This window comes from Cyprinus carpio, chromosome A6 (genome assembly GCF_018340385.1).
Source record: "Cyprinus carpio isolate SPL01 chromosome A6, ASM1834038v1, whole genome shotgun sequence".
Classification (NCBI taxonomy): domain Eukaryota; kingdom Metazoa; phylum Chordata; class Actinopteri; order Cypriniformes; family Cyprinidae; genus Cyprinus; species Cyprinus carpio.
In genome coordinates, this window is record NC_056577.1 from 33,589,430 (window position 1) to 33,609,512 (window position 20,083).

Sequence of the window (20,083 nt, forward strand, 5' to 3'; positions counted from 1 at the left end):
AGGCAGCTGGGGTTAGTGGGAACTTGCAGTGAGAAGTGATCTGGATTTAAAACACTAGAAATATTGTGAATTGCAATGATCAACATTACATGGCAACACTCATTATTCAATTAATAATCCTGGGCAAACAAGCAATGATGATTGAAATGTTTGCAAAAGTGTCGGACTGTGTATAAATATAATATAAATGCAGGTGACGTCATGTGCATGGCAGTGTGTCTGAAAAACAAACAACTCCGACAACATATTATGGACATTTAAGTCTGAAGACATTTGCTTATAGATACTATGACACAAACATTCAATTTGTATGCTATACAGCTGAATAATTTAAATATAAAAATATATATATTAAAAAATATATTGTTAATAACAACATAAAATAATGAAATATGATTAATAAATCTACAATATGCAATTATGAATAGTGAAATTATAAATGTCTTGTTCTAAAATAATACCAATAATATATAGAATTAAGTAATATAACCATGTTTTTTTTTTGGTGGTGTGTTTTGCGCGTACATTTGCTGAGAGTTGGTTGGTCAGACTGGTCACTTTATCCTGAGAAGTCTCCAGCTCACGCCTCAGTATCCGGATTTGCTGAGATGGAAGAATGAGTTAGAAACATTAAAAATCAAAGGTATTTTCAAAACACAGATATTCATGGTCAGCAAAAGGTTTGATATTAAAATGTAATGCAATTAGTAAAACACTAATGCCACATTACAAAAAGAGCTACAATCACATGCCGTTTATACTGCAGAATGTGTTGCTATCAAAAGTGAATATGAATGTCTTTTTTCTTCAGCACTAGCAGAAAATAAAAGGAAAAGAAGGGTAAAGACAAGCTGATGACAGTGTTATAAGAAGATTCTTACCTCTCCTTGCATTCTCTCTTCAGTCTGAGAGTGCAAGATTCAGAAATGGTGATCAAGACCAAGAAAGAGTGAGCAAGGACAGGAAATAGAGGGAAAAAGGCTGGTTGTTAAGAGATATTCCAGAAAATAAAGAGCCAATCACATAAGATTTTGTGTTGTGTGTCATTCATATACAAAAAACCCAATTTTAACGTGCTACATCAGTTTCTACTCACCGATGAGTAGTTGGATGAGGCATTCGAGGCCAGAGACAGCACAGATCCATGAACTGAGAGACAGAGAGCAAAATACAGGCTAGAGCCATAGTTTGGTTCATGTTCGCCAATTTAAAATAGTAAAATTAATACTTTATAACTGAAGGCAACAAGAAACTCTGTTTGCATTTTATTTGTATAATATGGTCTATTTCTACAGATGTTGTAAATAAAGATATTTAAAATGAAAAACATACTGTAGGTAGTGACTTGACTGATGTTTATCTATACCTGATTGTTGATTAGAATAACATGCACTGATGAATTATTCTAAATAAGACAAGGAATGGGTATTACGATTATATTAATATTAGGTATTATGCTCAGTTTCAATTTAATTTTCAAGTACTTATTAGATATCTTGTTTGGCCATGAAGCAGTGTTGTTAACTAAAACTAAAACTTTTTTGACAATTGCAATTAAAACTGAAATGAAATATAAATATTAGATGAAAAAATATATAATAATTATTATTATTATTTGGCAACTAACTGAAAGAAGTTTAATTTGAACTACCAAAATGAACCGAGAAAAAAAAAAGTAAAATATAATTTTAAAAAAAATTTATTAAAAATGAAATTTGTTTAATTAATCAAAATTAATATTATTAATAATAATAATAAAATGTTGCATTGGCAACTAAGTGTAATATGTTTAAGTATGAAAATATCTAAAACTAAAACTGCAATAAAAATAATCTAAAATCTAAAAATAAAAGCTAATTCAAATATTAATAAATACTACAAAAGTATATAAATAATTCTAAAATAATACTGCTACTGAGCTATCAGTAAAAATGAGATCAAACAACATCAAAGTCTTTGACCAGAAACCACTGAAAGTCAGAAAACTTGAGCTTTTATAGTTATAATAAAACTCTCTATTCCATCAAACATTTAAGTTAGTTTGAGTTGTTATCTATGCATTTGAACACTAGCCAAACAAAGCATTTATGCATGTTGCATCAAATCCAGGAGAAGGTCAGTGCAGGTTCTTGAACACTGTCCACGGCTCACCATCCTCACTCGGCTCTCTGAAGGATCCAGATCTCATCATGCTCTTGGACAGAGAGCTGCTCAGAGGAGACGTGCCGTACAGCTCGTAGCCCATGTCATTCGCCGGGATGCTGTTGGAGCGTGTGATCTGGGAACCGGAGCCTGAACTCGGGATTGGTGCCACTGTGGAGAGAGTCAGTCATGTGCATCTGCTGAGGTTTTATCTGTAAAATTTCACACTTGAGAAGTGTTCGACTTCACTCACCCACGTTGGTCGGCGGTGTTTTTCCCAGGAAGGGCTGCGTGACGTGTGTTGGTGAGGGCAGCAGCGGGGGGCTCTCCGAATCCGTCATGCTCGTGATCGTGTGGGAATGACGGCGCTCCCTCACTTCACCATCTGATTGGCCGTTGCCATAGCGACTGCGGAGGAAAGCATAACATCCATCAGAACAATCCTAGATTGCATTGCTGTACTAGTTAACTTTAGATAAAATAGATGTACCTTAATCCTTTCTTGGGAAAGGTGTTCCTATCAGTTTGTAAACTGGGAGGGGTAGAGAGCAGCACATACAGTATAAATACCTCATCCCGAACGAACACGCTCAGCATAACACTGATACCTAGTTTTTGTTTAATTAGTTCAATCTCTTGCTGTGTCCCTCTTGTGCCTGCAGGGGGCGACTCTCTCACAGCAAATGACATGAGCATCCTTTGAATATTTTATTGTGCTCATTTGGAAAATTAAGTACATACAGGAATATTAGTGTGCTACATAACACAAAATGTGTTTTTTGTTAGGTTTTTTTTTTCAAGAAAAGAAAAGAAAAGAAAAGAAAAGAAAAGAAAAGAAAGGTAAGTGCTAGTATTAGTTGGTTATTAGTTGGAACAAATAAACAATTGCTCCAAGAGATGTATTAATTATTTAATTTATATAAAATTATATTTGTATATATTTTATATATATTGTATTTGTATTTGTTAATTTGTATTAAATTATATTTGGATTTTATTTACATTTATACATATTTATATAAAAATAATAATAAATAATAAATGTATTGTATATTGTAATGAGTATATTTACACTATTTTATTTAAAAATAATATACATACAATTGACAATTCATAATATAATTGATAATAAGAAAATTAAATGATATATGATACGATACATTAAAGTGATTAGAGAACGTGCTTCAGAAACAGTTTAGAGAAGAGAAATCAATCTACATATAAAATATTGGTCACTTTCTAAATAATAAAGGTACAGCACATCTACTAATAATGATATATATATTGTTCTTTACCGATGCAAATATATTGCATCAAGATACAAATGCCAACTTGTATCCGATGCGCACTTTTTTAAATCGATGCATCGCATCGTTAACTTTTATGCTGATGCACCAATGGGAATCAGTGTATCTTACCATCATTAATATATACAAAATTAACGTTATATAATAATAATAGGTTTAATATAATTGTTCTTATACTTTCTTAAATAAATAGTTGTTCTAAGATATATATATATATATATATATATATATATATATATATATATATATATATATATATATATATATATATATATATATATATACACACATACATATATTATTTACATGTATAATTAAAATTTTATATAAAATATATTTTAATAAATATATTTTTACATTTAAATTTCATAATGTTTGTTTTACAAAATGTTAATACAAATGCTATATTAATAATTAACACAGTAATTAATAATAATATTATAGTACAAAAACAAATAAATAATATAATAGTTTATATTAAAATAAAAAAATTGCCAGTAAAATCATATGTGGATTAAAATTTAATAGGAATTTAATGAATTTAATAGATTTGATTCGTTATATTTTATTCTATATAAAAGCATGGTTCTGCTCTACTTTGCTCACTTAAACAGTACAACTAATACACAGACCCAAACTCACCTGTCGCCCAAAGTGATGGACGTCCGACTGCTTGTGCCCCACGTCCCAGTATTCCTGGTTTCTTCAGGGTCTCCCAGATCATGTTTGATGGGGACGCTCATGTGAAGCGGCAGCGACTCCATGCTGCGGTGCAGGCCGGACATCTTGGGGTAGAGGATGGGGGAGCTGCTGACCGACAGCGCCTGGCCTGAGAAACAGCTGGGAGAGTCGATGTGGAGCACCGGCGCCGGGCTTGGAGTGAGTCGAGGGGACACGCGGGAGCCCGCCAGGTCCTGCAGCTTGGAGTAGGGAGGGATCTTTGGTGGAAGGTCCTGGATGGTGATACAGGAGTCCAGACTGTTGGAGTTGAGCTTGTCTAGGTGAGCCAGGCTCGAAGGGTGAACTAGAGACTTACTGCTCAGCAACCTGTTAGAGTCAAAGACCAAGTCATCATCAGAAACTTCATGAACTTAAAGACCTTCTGCAGTCAAGTACTGAAGGGATTTCAGTGCATCCAAAGAAGAACATGCTGCCAACCATGAAATCAACCTCAAAGGCTCTTGAGGTCCGTTTCCAGAAAGGGTTTTAAATAATTGAGTAGCATAACTTGCGTAATATAAACACACAGGGCATCTGCAGAGTATTTCCTGCAAAAATGTTGCCTATGCCCCTTTTCTAAAAAACAAAAAAACAATAAAACTATATTTTATACCCCCCCCCATTTTCCACATTTTCCACATACATTGGTGTCCCCAATTATTATCTGAAAACATCAAGGAGAGATTATTATGATTTGTTAAATATTTAAATATCACTGCAAGAGACCAGAAGCATTAGCTGTAAAATTATTTTATTTAAATATTTAAATATTTAACAAATCATAACAATCAATGCATGATATTTTCAAATTAAATAATTTTATAAAAAAATATATATATATATATATAATTGGGAAACATTAAGTGAGTCATGTAGCTGTGTAGAACATCAGAAATATAGATTTTAAAAATATAAATGCATACTTTTATACCAGTTGATTAATTAAAAATATATTATATATCTATATATATTAACTATAAATACAAAATATTAAATGTATATCAAATAAACTAAATGTATATTGATAAAAGATTAATAAAATATGTATACACACACAAACATTTAATTACATTTTTAATGAAAAGTCACTTAATACATTTTAATTAATTTTTTTTTAATATACTGTACATGTATTATATAAAAAAAAGTTGCTAAAAATAATATAATTTTATTTTACTTAATTTTATTAACTAAAATCATGAATTGATTGCAGTGACTTTTATTTCATGTGTGTTATTTGTGCAGAGGGTCATACCTTGGCGTGCTGGTTGGAGAGCTCAGTTCTGGGTATTTACTCGAGCTCGTCCTCCGCACTCGGTGGATCTTCTCCACAGTGTCTGCACAGCTGTCGCTCTGGTTCTCGGCCTTCAGGCAGCTGATCTCCAGGTCGGCTTTGGCCTTGGCCCTCTCCTTCTCCTTCTCTCGGTCCGTTTGGTTGACGGGTCCCGTGGTGCTCGGGCGACTAGCCGCTTTCAAGCTGCCTCCATCTTTTCCTCTGGTGGGCATGGTGCTGGACAGAGGCGGTACAGGTTTGAGGGTGAGGAGACTGGCGTCGATGCTGCCGCTAACAGGGCGAGAGGAAGGGCGTCCGGTCAAGCTCATAGTGCTGGATTTGGCAGGTCGCGGCAGACTGCGATACTGAATGCTCCCGCGAGCGTTGGGTGCAAGGAACCCCTGTTCGGAGCCGCTGGCGTCCAGGCTGTTTTTGCGCCCACCTCCGCCTGGGACAGGTTTGATGGGGATGCCCGAGGACTTGGGGGTTTTGCCCACAGTGGCCGAGCCGCTCGTGATAGTAGCGCCTCCTGCTGTCAGGAAAGTGGCTGTTCCGGTGGTCGGCGGTTTCTTGTAACCGAAGGAGCCTCCAGCGGAGGGTTTGACCAGACCTGAGGGAGGCTTGCGGTGCTCGATGTCCCGGCCTGCGTCGGAGCGGGAACGCTGGAGACCTGTTGCTTTGACGGACATCTTCACCTTGTCGACTGCCTTAGTGTCTCCTTTAGGGACTAGAAAGAAAGAAAAAAAGAAACAGTCAACAAGTGTCACTCATGTGCATATTTAAACCCAAGAGCACCAGCGTTTGGTGTCACACAAGATTAAAGATACAGAGGGGAATATTACTGGTTAAAGACTACATTTTATTTATTTATTTTAAACAACACGATTGCATTATTGTATTGCTCAGAGAATTCCATTCCTTTAAAATTAGATCCAGTATGACTTCTACACGATTCAGAGAAGGTCAGTGGAAACTATTTAATCTTTTCCATTGATTTTTAACCAAAATCTTTGTCAAATCTCTTCAAAATAAAAAACGTTGTGTTGTTTTATTTTTTAAAATGTTATTTTATTATTACTTATAATCTATTTATCAATATTTTAAATTACTTTTTATTTATATATTCTGTTTTAATTTTAGTTTTTAAGTTTTAATAATTGTTTACTAATTAATAATTTGTACTTTAAATAAAAATTCTAATTAGATATACTTCTATTCCATTCTATTATTTCAGTTTTTTTTTTTCAGGTGTTTGAGGTTAAGTTTTTTTGAGGATCTAATTTTTATAATTTATTTTATATCAGTTTTTATTTTAATCAGGGGTATAGTTAACTAAAACCCAATCTTTATTATAATTATTTAATAAATAATTATTTATTTAAATAAAAAAATAAAAAAAAATTATAATAACGGTAATAAAATAAAATATATATAAAAATAATTTCAGCTAGTTGCCAAGCAAACATTTATCATTTTAAATTAGTTCAACTTAATAACTAAAACTGAATTAAAAATAATAAAAATGTACAGATATATATTAAGAAAACAACAAAATTACTTCAACTTTAACTAAATGTAATAGTTAACAACACTATAACACTACAATATAACAACACTACAACACTACAATAACAACACAATTTATCTTTTAGACACAAATCCCAATGAAAGCCAAAACCCAGAGACCATGGGATGTTCATACTCCATTAATTATTCTGAAATATGGAAAGCAATTTGTGAAAAAACTTCCTCTAGGATGGAAATCCCATATGTTTTTAGACATAACCCATGGCATTTATTGAAGTACCTTGAAATATCATGTAAAAACCACAAAAAAGATAACAGTAATCTTTCAGCTCCATGCAATACATTAAAATACCACACCATTCCCATCCAATTCCCATGGTACCACCGCAGTACTTTACTGTGGGAACTTACCACATCAACCTCATCGTCAATAAAGTTTAATTTCCCTTCACACACAAAGCTGAATCAGTGATAATGACCAACACCAGGATGACACACAGAGACGTATCATTAGAAAGGTGAGTAGGAAAGCCTTGGGGCTATGACATCACATGAGGTCATGGAGAGGACCCGATTGAAGCCATGATTAAGGTTCTGTGGCCTAAATCTACAGTATGTGAGTCATCGCTGATGAAGACGGGGGCAAGCAAACATCTGCATTTAATTACAGACACTTCAAAGATAAAGAGCGCCTCGTCCTACACAAGATCTAAACGCCAGCACGCGTGACACACATCTACACACTACAATCAAAAATAGCAAGCAAGAATACATGAACTAATGAGGTTTAATGACATTTGGAGGACTAATTACTGATAGATGAGTTTCTATGAAGCTTTAATCACTGAACGAACACTAATGACAGAAGCTCTCAAAGTGCCCACAGATAATCTATCATCAAGACGAGAGCATTATCTGAGCATGGCATGCTGGGAAATGCCTGAAAACATGCCTGCTTATTGTATATGATATATTTTTGGATACAATTTCAATTTTTCCACTTAAAATGTCATTCTGTGACATCTCAAGCATACTTTTCATAGAAAATATTTTACAAAACACATTTGTTAGGTTTTGAATGATGCAGCAGCTGATATACTGTTTAAAATGAAAACTTTATGCTTGCCAGACTTTAGCTGAGTAGCTACACTACATACTACATACTTACTCTTATGATTTCTGCAGTATATACTGTAGTATGTATAGTGTGCTCAGTACGCATTTTTTTTTTTACATACACAATCCTGTTTTGTTCTTAATGAAGTCTCGCAGGCTCACCAAGGCTGCATTTATTTGATTCTTAAATGTAATTTATTCCTGTGATTAAATGTTGAATTTTCAGCATCACTACTCCAGTCTTCAGTGTCACATGATCTTCAGAAATCATTATAATATGCTGATTTGCTGCCCGAGAAACATTTCTGATTATTATCAGTGTTGAAAACTGTTGCGCTGCTTCAAATTTTGTGGAAACTGTGAGGTTTTATTTTTCAAGATTCTTTGATGAATAGAAAGTTCAAAAGAACAGAATTAATTAGAAATAGAATCTTTAAATGTCACTAGTGTCACTTTTGATCAATTGAAATACGTCCTTGCTGACTGAAAGTATTCATTTCTTTATATAGAGACTGTAATTTTACTTCAAAGTGACCACACAACCCCAAAACAACAGAAACCAACTGTTTTATTCAGTGCTATGACCGCTATGCGTTTTATTCCTTAAATTGATGATTATGTTTTTGCCATTTGTGAGGGTACTTTTATAACAGGATGTCAGTATGACAAAGTAAAATGCCACATGGTGCCAAACAGCTGCTGGTTTTCTTCTAAGTACAATGGATCCCTGACATTTAAATGTCATTGTAAACTATGGATCCAGCATAGAAGGGTAAGGCTGCCTACTGGTGCATCTGCATCAATAGAAGATGGTGAAAAGGTAAACCTGACAGGCTTCTCTCTCAAGAAATGTGCTCAGCCATTTGAGGAAAGTCAAAACATAGAGAAGAAGAGTTAATGGAATAGTTCACCATGATTTATGCATCCTCATGTAATACCAAAGCAGCATGCCTTAATGAGGTTTGAAAGAAACAGCATAAAGGAGGATTTTTTTTTAGTGGATAATGACTTAAATCTCACAGTAATCTATCATATGACTTCAGATGTAGGGCTTGAGTCATATGGACTTCTTTTGTTTATTGTTCGCTATTGTCTATTTTTGAGGCCCTGGTCACTGTATAGAAAAGCTTAACGTGGATTGATATGAGGTTGAGCCAATGATGACAGAACTTTGAACTATTGAAGTTAAGACTCAGTTTTGATACTATTCATGTGGTTCTTTTACAGTTTCTACACGAGTCATCAGTTTGATATTTGCTGAAGAGACACTTCACCATTCTCTGTATTGCACATGGTCTTCATTTACAACAGGTTATGGATGACAGCAGTAACAAACAACCTAAGAAGTCTGTCCAACTGATTCATTTCCAGCTCATGATATAGTACCATTAATATATTATCCTTCTGGAGCTGCGTGCTGGATGACAGTGAAGATGCATGTTTGGAGAACAAAAGTTTTTGTTTTGCTGCCAACAGGTCCCCCTAATGAATTTATGTCTAAAATATAACCAAATCAAAATATACAGTCTGATTATGTCAAAGCTAAAGCCTAAATGTTAGCACACACACAAAAAATAATAAAATGACATAAATAACAACAAATTAAATATAAAATAAAATAAAACAAAAAATAAAATGTAAATTATATATATATATATATATATATATATATATATATATATATATATATATATATATATATATATATATATATATAAACATACATATATATACATACATACATACATACATATATATATATATATATATATATATATATATATATATATAAAAAATTAAATACAAGATAAAATACCAAAACAAAAATTAAATTAAATTAAATTAAATTAAATTATACCTGCAACTTTTAGCACACTTTGTGAAGTGTGTGTGATGGGAGAGGTGACGCCCACAGGACGATTGCGGCCCTTTTTGTAGCTCCCAGGTTGTCCAAGACTCTGAGGTTTCTTCAGTTCTCCTTTCCCCGCCTTGTCCTGCGGAGAACCATCCGGCAGCCGAGTTTTCCTCCACTTGCTGGAAGGCTCCGATTTTAAGCTGCCTGTGTCATAAACTCCATCAGCCTTCCGTAAGGACTTACTGTCCTCGCTGTACCACGCCAGTCCACTCTCCACCAGAGAGCGCTTCTCTGCATCCGTCCGCAACTAAACACACACAGAGTACATGATATCTGTTAGAAGATGAGATTTAATATGAGAGACCATACTATTCTACATTTTATTCACTAAGGATGCATTTTATTGATCAAAAGTGCCAGTAAAGACATTTATAACGTTACAAATGATTCCATTTTAAATATATGCTGTTCTTTTAAACTTCCTATTCATAAATAAACCCTGAATATGAAAATATGAAGCAGCTCAACTGTTTTCAAATTTGATAATAATAAGAAATGTTTCTTGAGCAGCAAATCAGCATATCAGAATGATTTCTGAAGGATCATGTGACACTGAAGACTGGAGTAATGATGCTGAAAATTTATGAATATATTCAAAAAGTAATTTTTAAATTGACAATTTTACTGTTTTTATTGGAGTTTTCATCAAATGCATGCAGCCTTGGTGAGCAGAAGAGACTATCAAAAACATTAAAAAACCTTACTGACCCCAAACTTATTTGCACTACATTTTATAAAATAAAAAAAAGCATTTTATTTATTTATATTTATATTCTGTAATACTTTATGACTTGACCGATATTTCCATGCAAGACTTGTTTGTAATGGAACATTTTTCCAAAGTAAGATCAGACGGACACAGACTTCATATTACACACTGAAATACACAAACACACTATGAATGATGCGCGTGTTTCTGTTATCTAGAAAGTAATAACCACAATCCAAAGTCATCCTCTGTGTCGGCTGTAAAACATAAAGATTAATACGAGGGCTCAAGAAGAAAAAAAATGAAGCTCAGGGAATCTTACTCTAAAAGACTTTCCCACATTTACACTTGGATTCTGTGATGCATGAAAGAAACAGAGCACATTACTAAGTAAGAAATAACTTTGCATCATATATAACATGCCATTTGTGGAAAGAAATGTTGGACATCGCAATGGAAGCATTTGCCAATGCTGAGAATATGACATTTCTCTTTTCACACCGTCTTAGAATAAAGACCAGATGGCACATTGAAAATATCTTAAAAAGTTAATGTAACCATGCTATGATTATGTAACCATAGCAACGGAAATTCTATCAAGTCATATTGTTCCCCTTTTTGTCTGTATGAGCCTGAGAATTAACATTTGCGTCTTTAATGACGAGGAAAACAAAGGTTTGATTTCATGGTGAACCGATAGTGAGTGCTTCAAACGAGCAAATGACGTGCCCAATAGGAAACAGCTGCTCTTAATTCATCCAAGAAAATCAAAGCCAGGCTTTCAAGCTGGTTTAAAGGAAGTACAAGCTCTCCCGGCCTGACTTTGACTGCAGGGGGTGAATGTGATACGCGTGAGTCTGTTGCGTTATTTGTAATCATTATTTGTGATGCTTCTATAACATTAACAGTTTAGAGCGACAAAAACAGACCCACAAACCAAAAACTGTTGAACTTTTTTATCAGCTGTAGAAATGTTCAGGCCATCCATATAACACTCCAGTGAAAAACAGCAGACTACCAAACCAGAGACACGTTAAATTGAAGATGGCAGAAACACCAAACCACAGCCTGAAACTAGAGCCTGAAACTGTCAAGACGTCTTGCGTTCTCTTGTCTCGAAACAAAACAAATCCTCAGAGGTTATTTTATGTCAGTGTTTACCAGAGAAGGAACTGAAAAACATGGAAATGTCAAAAACAGATATGGAAGTCATTTTAATATGTGCCTTGGTGTCGGCATTCAGTTTTAGTGGCATGTTCACATTTCATTTTAGAAAAAACTAATTCTGTGCTAATTATCAATATGATTCGTTAAAGCATTAGTTCAGCCAAAAATCAAAAGTATTCTCATAGCTTCATAACATTTTGTAACAATGTTCTTACTGCCTTTCTGGGTCTTGAACGTGTTCGTTACATTAGTGTCTAAAAACACTTGCATTTCATCCAAAATATCTTCACGGTCTTAAGGGTTTGGAACGACATGAGGGTGAGTAATTAATGACAGAATTTTTGGGTGAACTAACCCTTTAAGTAAAAAGGGTTGGGAAGATTTTTTAAATGTTGTCAAAAGAAAGCTCTTCTGCTCACCAAGGCTGCATTTATTTGATCCAAAATACAACAAAAACAGAAAATATTCTTAAATATTATGTCACTACATTTTATTTGAATATATTGTAAAATGTAATTTATTCCTGTGATCAAAGCTGAATTTTCACCATCATTACTCCAGTCTTCAGTGTCACATGATCTTCAGAAATCACTCTAATATGATGATTTGCTGCTCAAGAAACTTTTCTGATTATTATCAATGTTGAAAACAGTTGTGCTGCTTCATATTTTGTGGAAACAGTGACATTTTTATTTTTTCAGAATTCAGTGATGAAAAGAACAGCATTCATTTGCAATAGAAATCTTTTAAAAACATAATAAATGCCTTTACTATCACTTTTGATCAATTTAATGCATCCTTGCTGAATAATAATAAAAAAATCATACCGACAGTATGTAAAATTTCTAACTCATGGACAGAATATGGCCAACTTCATATTCAAATTGTTTCCTTTTCTAGGAAAATGACTGACTTGATTAGTTGGATAAGTTCTAGATATATTTTCCTACCAGAGAAAAACATTTCTTATCCCTCAGTTTGTAAAATCAAACAGAAAAAAGCATGAAATTCACTCATACAGGTACAGTATCTAACGGCTGCAGTGAGGTGTGCTGCTCCATAGACTTCCACTGTAAAGTTGAATCTAACCCCATTTGTTACATTTAATCATGTTTTAAGTGCAAAATATATGATGTCTCAAATATATAAACTAGCATATTCCAGTAGATATTTATGCCAAGTTATACTAAATAGGCAAATAAGCAACGTTCCAGAACAAGACCCAAATCACTCAATGCACAAAAACACTGCTCTGTGCACTACTGGTCTCTGAGCTACTTACCATAGCGGAGGAGTTGCGTCGCGAGCCCACAGGTGTGGTGGGGAGGGAGTTGAGAGACGAGCTGGCGTTGAGCTCCTCTGAGCTCAGGTTATCAGAAGCATCACTCAAACCGCTGCTGATGGAGCTGCTCTCGTCCCAACTGCACACACACATACACACACGCACACACACACACACACACACACACAGAGGAGATGAAGACGCTTAAAAGAAACAAGGAAAGGTTGAATCATGCAAGAAGGAAGTAAATAGCACAGCACCACACCCAGAACATACATTATTGCTCAGAGTTTGCACTTTCAGCGCTCTTACTATTAGTTATGATTCACTGAAGAATCAAGTTTGTTTCAGGTGTCTCTTCTAAAATTGCTTTGGAGGAATAACAATGAGACACAACTGAATCAATAGAAAGATTAGACCTGGACTGAAGAAATTAGCAAGATTACCCTCACTTTTGATTTCTATGGAAGCTCATTCCGTCAGCAAATAAAAATATCACAATCGTAATTGTGATTTTTTCTTTTATTATCTCACAATTCTGACTTTTCCTCTTAACTGCAAATTTATATCTCATAAGTCAGGCTTTTTTCCTCAGAACTGCATGTTTTTATCTCATAATTGCAAGTTATAAAACTCGTAAATTTGAGTTTACATCTCACAATTCTGAAGTTTTTTTTCCATCCACAGAATAATAATAAAAAAAGATACTTGTGTTTTTTTATCCCACAGTTCTTTTTTCTCATTATCGCAAGTTTACAACTCGCAAATTAGAAATTTTTCACTGCTGAATTAAAAAAAAAAGTTCATTGCAAATTTTTATCTCACAAATCAGACTTGTCTTCTCAGAACTGTTTATATCTCGCAATTGCAAGTTCTAAACTTATAATCATACGTTTACATCTAAAAATCTTAACTTCTGGAATTCTGAGTTTAAATCTCACAATTCAATTGTAATAATGACGTTATATCTGACAATTCTGACATTTCTTCCTGTCAACTGAGACTTACAGTATATTTCACAATTCTGACATTTCTTCTCAGAATTGCAAGTTTATATCACATAATTTTAGAACTGTGAGGAAAAACTCAGAACTGTAGATAAAAAAAAAAATCATAAATATCTGTTTAATTTTGTATTCCATGCTGGAATAAAGCGTTCAGAGCAAACCTCTTCTGAAACTGAAATCTTTTTTTTTTTCAGGAGAAAGACCTGAGTAGCATTATTTGATCTCTATTTGATCTCAGCATTGTCTAGGAGAAACAACTGAGAAGGTAAAGTGAGAAATCATTTGTCACTTGTCTTTCCTATGAGAACTTTCATGCTCCATTACCTGACCCAGGAACAGACAGCAGGGGCTCGTAATGGCACAGATGTCTTCACCATATGACCACACAAGCTCAGTTCTGGCTCTGGAGCAGGCTTGCATTTACTTCCCAAAAAACATTGGAAGGGATGTAGATGCAAAACAGGAATGATGGGTAGTGACTGGAGGGGTTTAAAATAACTGTATTGTTCTTAAGGTCAGTGAGTTTATGAATGGCAAAGCATCGGGGCAGTAACTACGAATGGGTTTTTCTGGCAAACGCTACGGCTTTGGGGTTTATCCATCTGTTCTTAAAGAGGGAAAGCCAAACTAGGCTTATAATGATTCATCTTCTATCTTGCATGACAAAGATGTGATTTAGACCTGAAACATACAGTACATACTGTATGTATGTGAACGCAAATGCTGTGCAAGATCTGCACATTTAAAAACTTTCCTCTCCAAACTGTCCTCTTTATGTAATTGTGTTTTCTGTTTATTACAACTTTAATTCAGTGACACATTGAGAAACAAAATATGTAAAATAATGATTAATTTTTTTTTATAATAATAAAAAAGGTTGGGAATAATTATATTCTTAATAATTAAAAACAGTGAATTAAATGGACATTTAACTTTTGCAAAATAAAAAAACCAAAACAACAAAAATAGAGATACATACATACATACATGCATAAATAAATAAATAAATTCTTAAAAAACTATAAAGTAAATGGGTGTTTAACTTTCACAGAATAAAAAATGAAAAAGACAAAACTAAAAAAAAGATGTGATAATGACATAAAACAGATGAGGAACTAACTCAAAATAAAAGTTTAGAAAAAAGTTTATGAATGATTTTATCCTTAATTAAAAGTAAAAATATGGAAGAGGAAGTGAATAGAGAAATAAATAAAATTCTTAAATCTTAAAACGGTAACTTAATTCTTTAAAAACATTACAGTTTTTATTGTTCAGTAATTTTATAGTTCTTGCATTTAAGGGTAAAGGACAGGGTTTAGATATTTTTTCAATGAAACAAGAAAAATACTGATGGAGATCCTAGTTTTTTTGCTGATCTCAAGAACCCTATACAGTGAAAGATGATTGTGGACCAGAAGAAGGTTCTTTCTGAAGCGAAGGTGCTTCAAAGAGCCACTGAAGAACTGATGAAATGAACCTGAGTCACGATCACTGTAGATCTGTGTCTGTCCGTCTGTCTCTATCTGCATCACGTTGGGTCTAAAGTACTTTGTGGTTTCCGACTCAGCAGAGTCTACGGAGATGGAAAAGGGAATTATGGGTGCCAAAGAAACAGAGGACAAAAATGGCTTGTTGATGTTCGGAAGAACAACTTAAGGAGCCAGCAATTTGTGCTAATTACAGGTTGTGGGGCACAGAGGGGAGAGAATGGACTTGCCTACATGTTTCAATGGTTAGAGACAACTCCGCAAAGACATTTCTTAATGCTTTTCTTTTCCACATCAGTTTCTATTTCCACCCGTTTGAAATGTACTGGTGGCACACTGGAGCCAAAAGTCGGCAAACGTCTGTGTCAGCTAGTTTTATTCTCATTTGAACGGAAATTGTGATTACCATGCTGAGATATTACATAATGAGAAGACTAAAGAATAATTCAACAACTAGATTCTCTCACTGTCATAACTCACTGTCATAAAGTCTATTAAAGTATTAAACAATTAAAAATATTTTCGTTAATTGGGAAAAAAAAGCATTAAATGACTTATTTCATTTATTTAAATGGCATTAATACAACATAAATATTAGATAACTTTAAGAAAAATGTAAAAACGTATAAAAAACGTAAAAAAACAAACAAACAAAAAAACAAACAAACAACAAAAAAACAAGCTGAAATCTGAAGTGTTGCCTTGGCAACTAATTGAAATAAAGTTGATGCACTAAAATCACTAAAATTAAATGGATAAAATTACAAAAATAAAAATATATAAATAAAATAAAAATATAAATAAAATAATAAAAATAAATTAAAGCTAGAATATAAAGACAAAAACTAAAACAAAAAATCAAATCAAAATACAATATAAATATTAGATAACTAATAAAATTTGGCACGTTTTCTTGGTAACTAACTGACACAAAAGTATTAAATTACTAAAAGCAAAACTGAAATAAAAATAAATTAAAGCTTATATATATATATATATATATATATATATATATATATATATATATATACAGAGCTGGGTAGATTACTTATGAATTGTAATCAGTTACTGATTACAGATTACATGACAAAATTTGTGGTCAGTAATATAATCTCTTAGATTACACATTTTTGGTAACGTAATCTGATTACTTTTGGATTACATTTAGATTACATTTGTGCTAACCCTTATTTGATATCACATATATTGAATTAGTCTAATCTTGTACTATTTTGACAAAGAAAAAAATATATTCCACAAAATATATTTAATTCACCAACAAGAGCCACAATAGCTTCTTTTTCAAGTGCAATGTATGGACAGTTAATACTTAAAAAATACTAACACTAATGTACCTTGGCTGTTAGTGTTTGCTAGTAATACTGAATAAAAGGATATTTACTTATGATTAAGTAAATTTAGAAAACGGTATATATATATATATATATATATATATATATATATATATATATATATATATATATATTTTTTTTTTTTTTTAATCTAGATTAATCTCACTGTAATCTTGGAATTAATCTAGATTAATCTAGATTAAAATGGCTCATTTGAATTCTGAGGAAGGCATTCAAATTATGTTCAATAAGATGTACTTGTTATTACTGATAGAGCTGTGCTGCACTCAAACATAGTAGTTTGACAACGACTCTTCCCCTGCGCTACATTGCTTGGCCCGGCATCTTCCGCATTAGCTCAGGGATGCTTTGCGTTTAGGTGGAACTTGAGACTGGAAGAACTCCTACAGTAAACTAATTCCGCATTGCATAAGTTGCAAACAACCTTAAGCCTGTTTCACACATACTCCGTCTGCAGTGCGTATGTGTTGCATTTTTTACGCACCCATGTTAACGGATTCCAGTGTTCACGCGGTTGTGGTCTGTCAGTGCGTTCCAGGAGCGGTGCGTCTGCAGCAGTGCAGCGATCGTTTACGTACCGAGTCTATTTTTGCTGTGCTGCATGCGCTGAATTAAAATAACATGGATTGAAACGGAAATGCAGTAGTTTCACAATAAATGAATACTAATTAAAGGCTTCTGTGTTATAAACGCAACACATGGGTTTTTGGCTAGGTTTAAAACAAGAAAGAGCACCTTTAGATAAACGGGGCAGCATGATATAGGCCTATGCACTTTTATGGAAGCAGAAAAACAAAGTTCATTAAGAACCGTGCGATTGCTTGTAATAAAGATTTAAATGCAAAAGGCACGAGAGTCGACTGTTTCTGTCAGCGGTGCTTTAATTTTAAATATTTGCGATATCCCAACAAGAAAAGTAGGCTAATTGTTGTGTTTAAATGATTTGCCGCTTGCTTGAGCAGCTTATTATACAAACCTAGAAGTCAAATGCAAATAATACGTTGTTTATATTTATTAAGTTTAAACTAATGTCTATGATTATGAAATATTTTTACTGTTCTGTGATAATAGTCACAATTTTTTTTTTTTTTTTTATAAATGGTTTGTAATATAGAATAATGAACAAATGTTGTGTTTGTGGACTAAACAGCCGCGGATCAGAAGCGGACTGCAAACGCGTCTTGTGTGAAAGCACAATGAGTGCGTGCTGCTTCTGCACCGGGACTGCATACGCACTGCAGACGGAGTATGTGTGAAACAGGCGTGAGTCTTGTCGAGGTTTTTTTTGGGAAGCTTGGTAATTTCACAGTAGGCATACACACAGGTTCAAAGACTCGTTCTCGCCTCCTACAGTGCAATTCGTCTAGGTATACATCCGCGCTAAACTATCACGGTGAAAGTCATCATAGCTTGCGTAAGTATAGACCCAGCTCCCAACCCAACTTTGAGAATAGATTAACGGCGATATTTTTTTTTATCGCCCGATAAGAGTCTCACGTTAACGCAGCACGTTAATGCCGATAACGGCCCACCACTAATATATATATATATCCCTCCCCCTCTCTGCCGGAAAAATTCGAAGAATCACGAATGTATATATGTGGCAGGTTTAATAGGAAAAAATATAAACGTTTAAAAAAAGGAAATTTAGGAGAATCAGAGAATTGTGAACAATTTATTACCATTGTGTAAATAAAATGTAATCGTAATCCATAAAAAAGTAACTGTAGTCTGATTACGAGTATTTTAAAAAGTAGTTTACTCTAATTACAAGTACTTGAGTTTTGGAATCTGATTACATAATCCAGATTACATGTAATCCGTTACTACCCAGCTCTGTATATATATATATATATATATATATATATATATATACAAACACTGCAGACACAAGCTGAGGTTGTTCACACAAACGCTGTGACTGATGTCTGAGAACAGAAGCTTTGCTTCATCAGACTCACTCTCAGTAATAAAAGTCCTGTTATGTTCCCTCTCTCAGGAAACACTCGCTGTCTCTATATTGGGCTGTGGTCTCCAGAATGGGCAATGGTGCCATCAATCTCATTTGAACATTCAGTAACTCAGGAAATCATTCATCACAGCCGCTGAGAAAAAACAGATGATAACCTAAGAAATACAGCTAGTTTCTGTAGTAGCTTTAAAGTGCACTCTGCAAAAAATATCCTGTTCAATTTTTGGTAAAGAAACAGCAGATGGGTGCCAGAAATTCAATGTGACAGTGACAATGCTTTGGATATTATGAGATGGCATATTAGTGTATATTTTATAACTTATATAACCATATGTTGCATTCAATGATTTAATGTTAAATGTCAAAGTCTTTATTTGGTTTAACTTAATATGTACTGATAATTATCATGATAATACAAGTGGTAAATTAGAAAACCACTATACTGTAAATCAGTCCATAAAACTTGGCCAATAATGGCACATAGATGGTGCACAGACACACAAACACAACAACACACGACAAAAATAATGCAATAAACATTAATTAAGCAACACAAAACAACCTATTTTTTACTAACAAAAAAAACATATATTTGACATTATTTTACTCTAAAATTACATGTAATGTGCACTGTAAAATATATATATTTTTTAAATTGTAAAATAAAACAAAGATTATTGGAGTATGTTTTACAAGAAAATATTATTTCAGTAAAATGGACTAGTCTTTGACTCAATAGTCAGAAGTCTGGCGAATGAGACGCTCAGAGACAAAAGGTGCTCTTGTTTGTCTAATACTGAGATAAAGCTCTTGTCTGAAGTGTGACTAAATACAGGGAGCTTGAGTAAAATCTACACGATCAAAACCAACATGCTTGAACTGAGTTTCACTCTCACAAAAATATCAAGTGTGGACAGGAATAGAGGCTGCAGTGGGCCGATATCCTTCTTCAAACAGGTCCTTTAGGGTCTATGTGAAGAATGAAGCAGTGCATAAGGAAAACTAGTCAGCTCAGTTTGAGAATGAGAAATGACTTTGGGTGGAGAGCTTTTTTTGGGCTTCAAATATTGAGCAATTATGTTCTCC

The 20,083-nt window shown here is 33.7% G+C and overlaps 1 protein-coding gene across 14 annotated transcripts in view; it reads right to left on the reverse strand.

Annotated features, from left to right (window-relative positions):
• Positions 1–20,083, reverse strand: part of LOC109052163 (neuron navigator 1-like) — an 87,764-nt gene that overhangs the window by 14,470 nt on the left and 53,211 nt on the right. For 9 of the 14 annotated variants that reach the window (XM_042759124.1, XM_042759128.1, XM_042759125.1 and 6 more), the window contains 10 exons: positions 13,159–13,297; positions 9,944–10,247; positions 5,425–6,169; positions 4,092–4,496; positions 2,633–2,674; positions 2,396–2,550; positions 2,152–2,313; positions 1,097–1,149; positions 882–905; positions 526–603 (listed from right to left, as the gene is read on the reverse strand). In XM_042759124.1, the coding sequence (XP_042615058.1) occupies positions 526–603; positions 882–905; positions 1,097–1,149; positions 2,152–2,313; positions 2,396–2,550; positions 2,633–2,674; positions 4,092–4,496; positions 5,425–6,169; positions 9,944–10,247; positions 13,159–13,297 (2,107 nt within the window). The remainder of the gene's footprint in view (positions 1–525; positions 604–881; positions 906–1,096; positions 1,150–2,151; positions 2,314–2,395; positions 2,551–2,632; positions 2,675–4,091; positions 4,497–5,424; positions 6,170–9,943; positions 10,248–13,158; positions 13,298–20,083) is intronic. The other 5 variants (XM_042759132.1, XM_042759130.1, XM_042759129.1 and 2 more) reach the window with 2 other exon arrangements.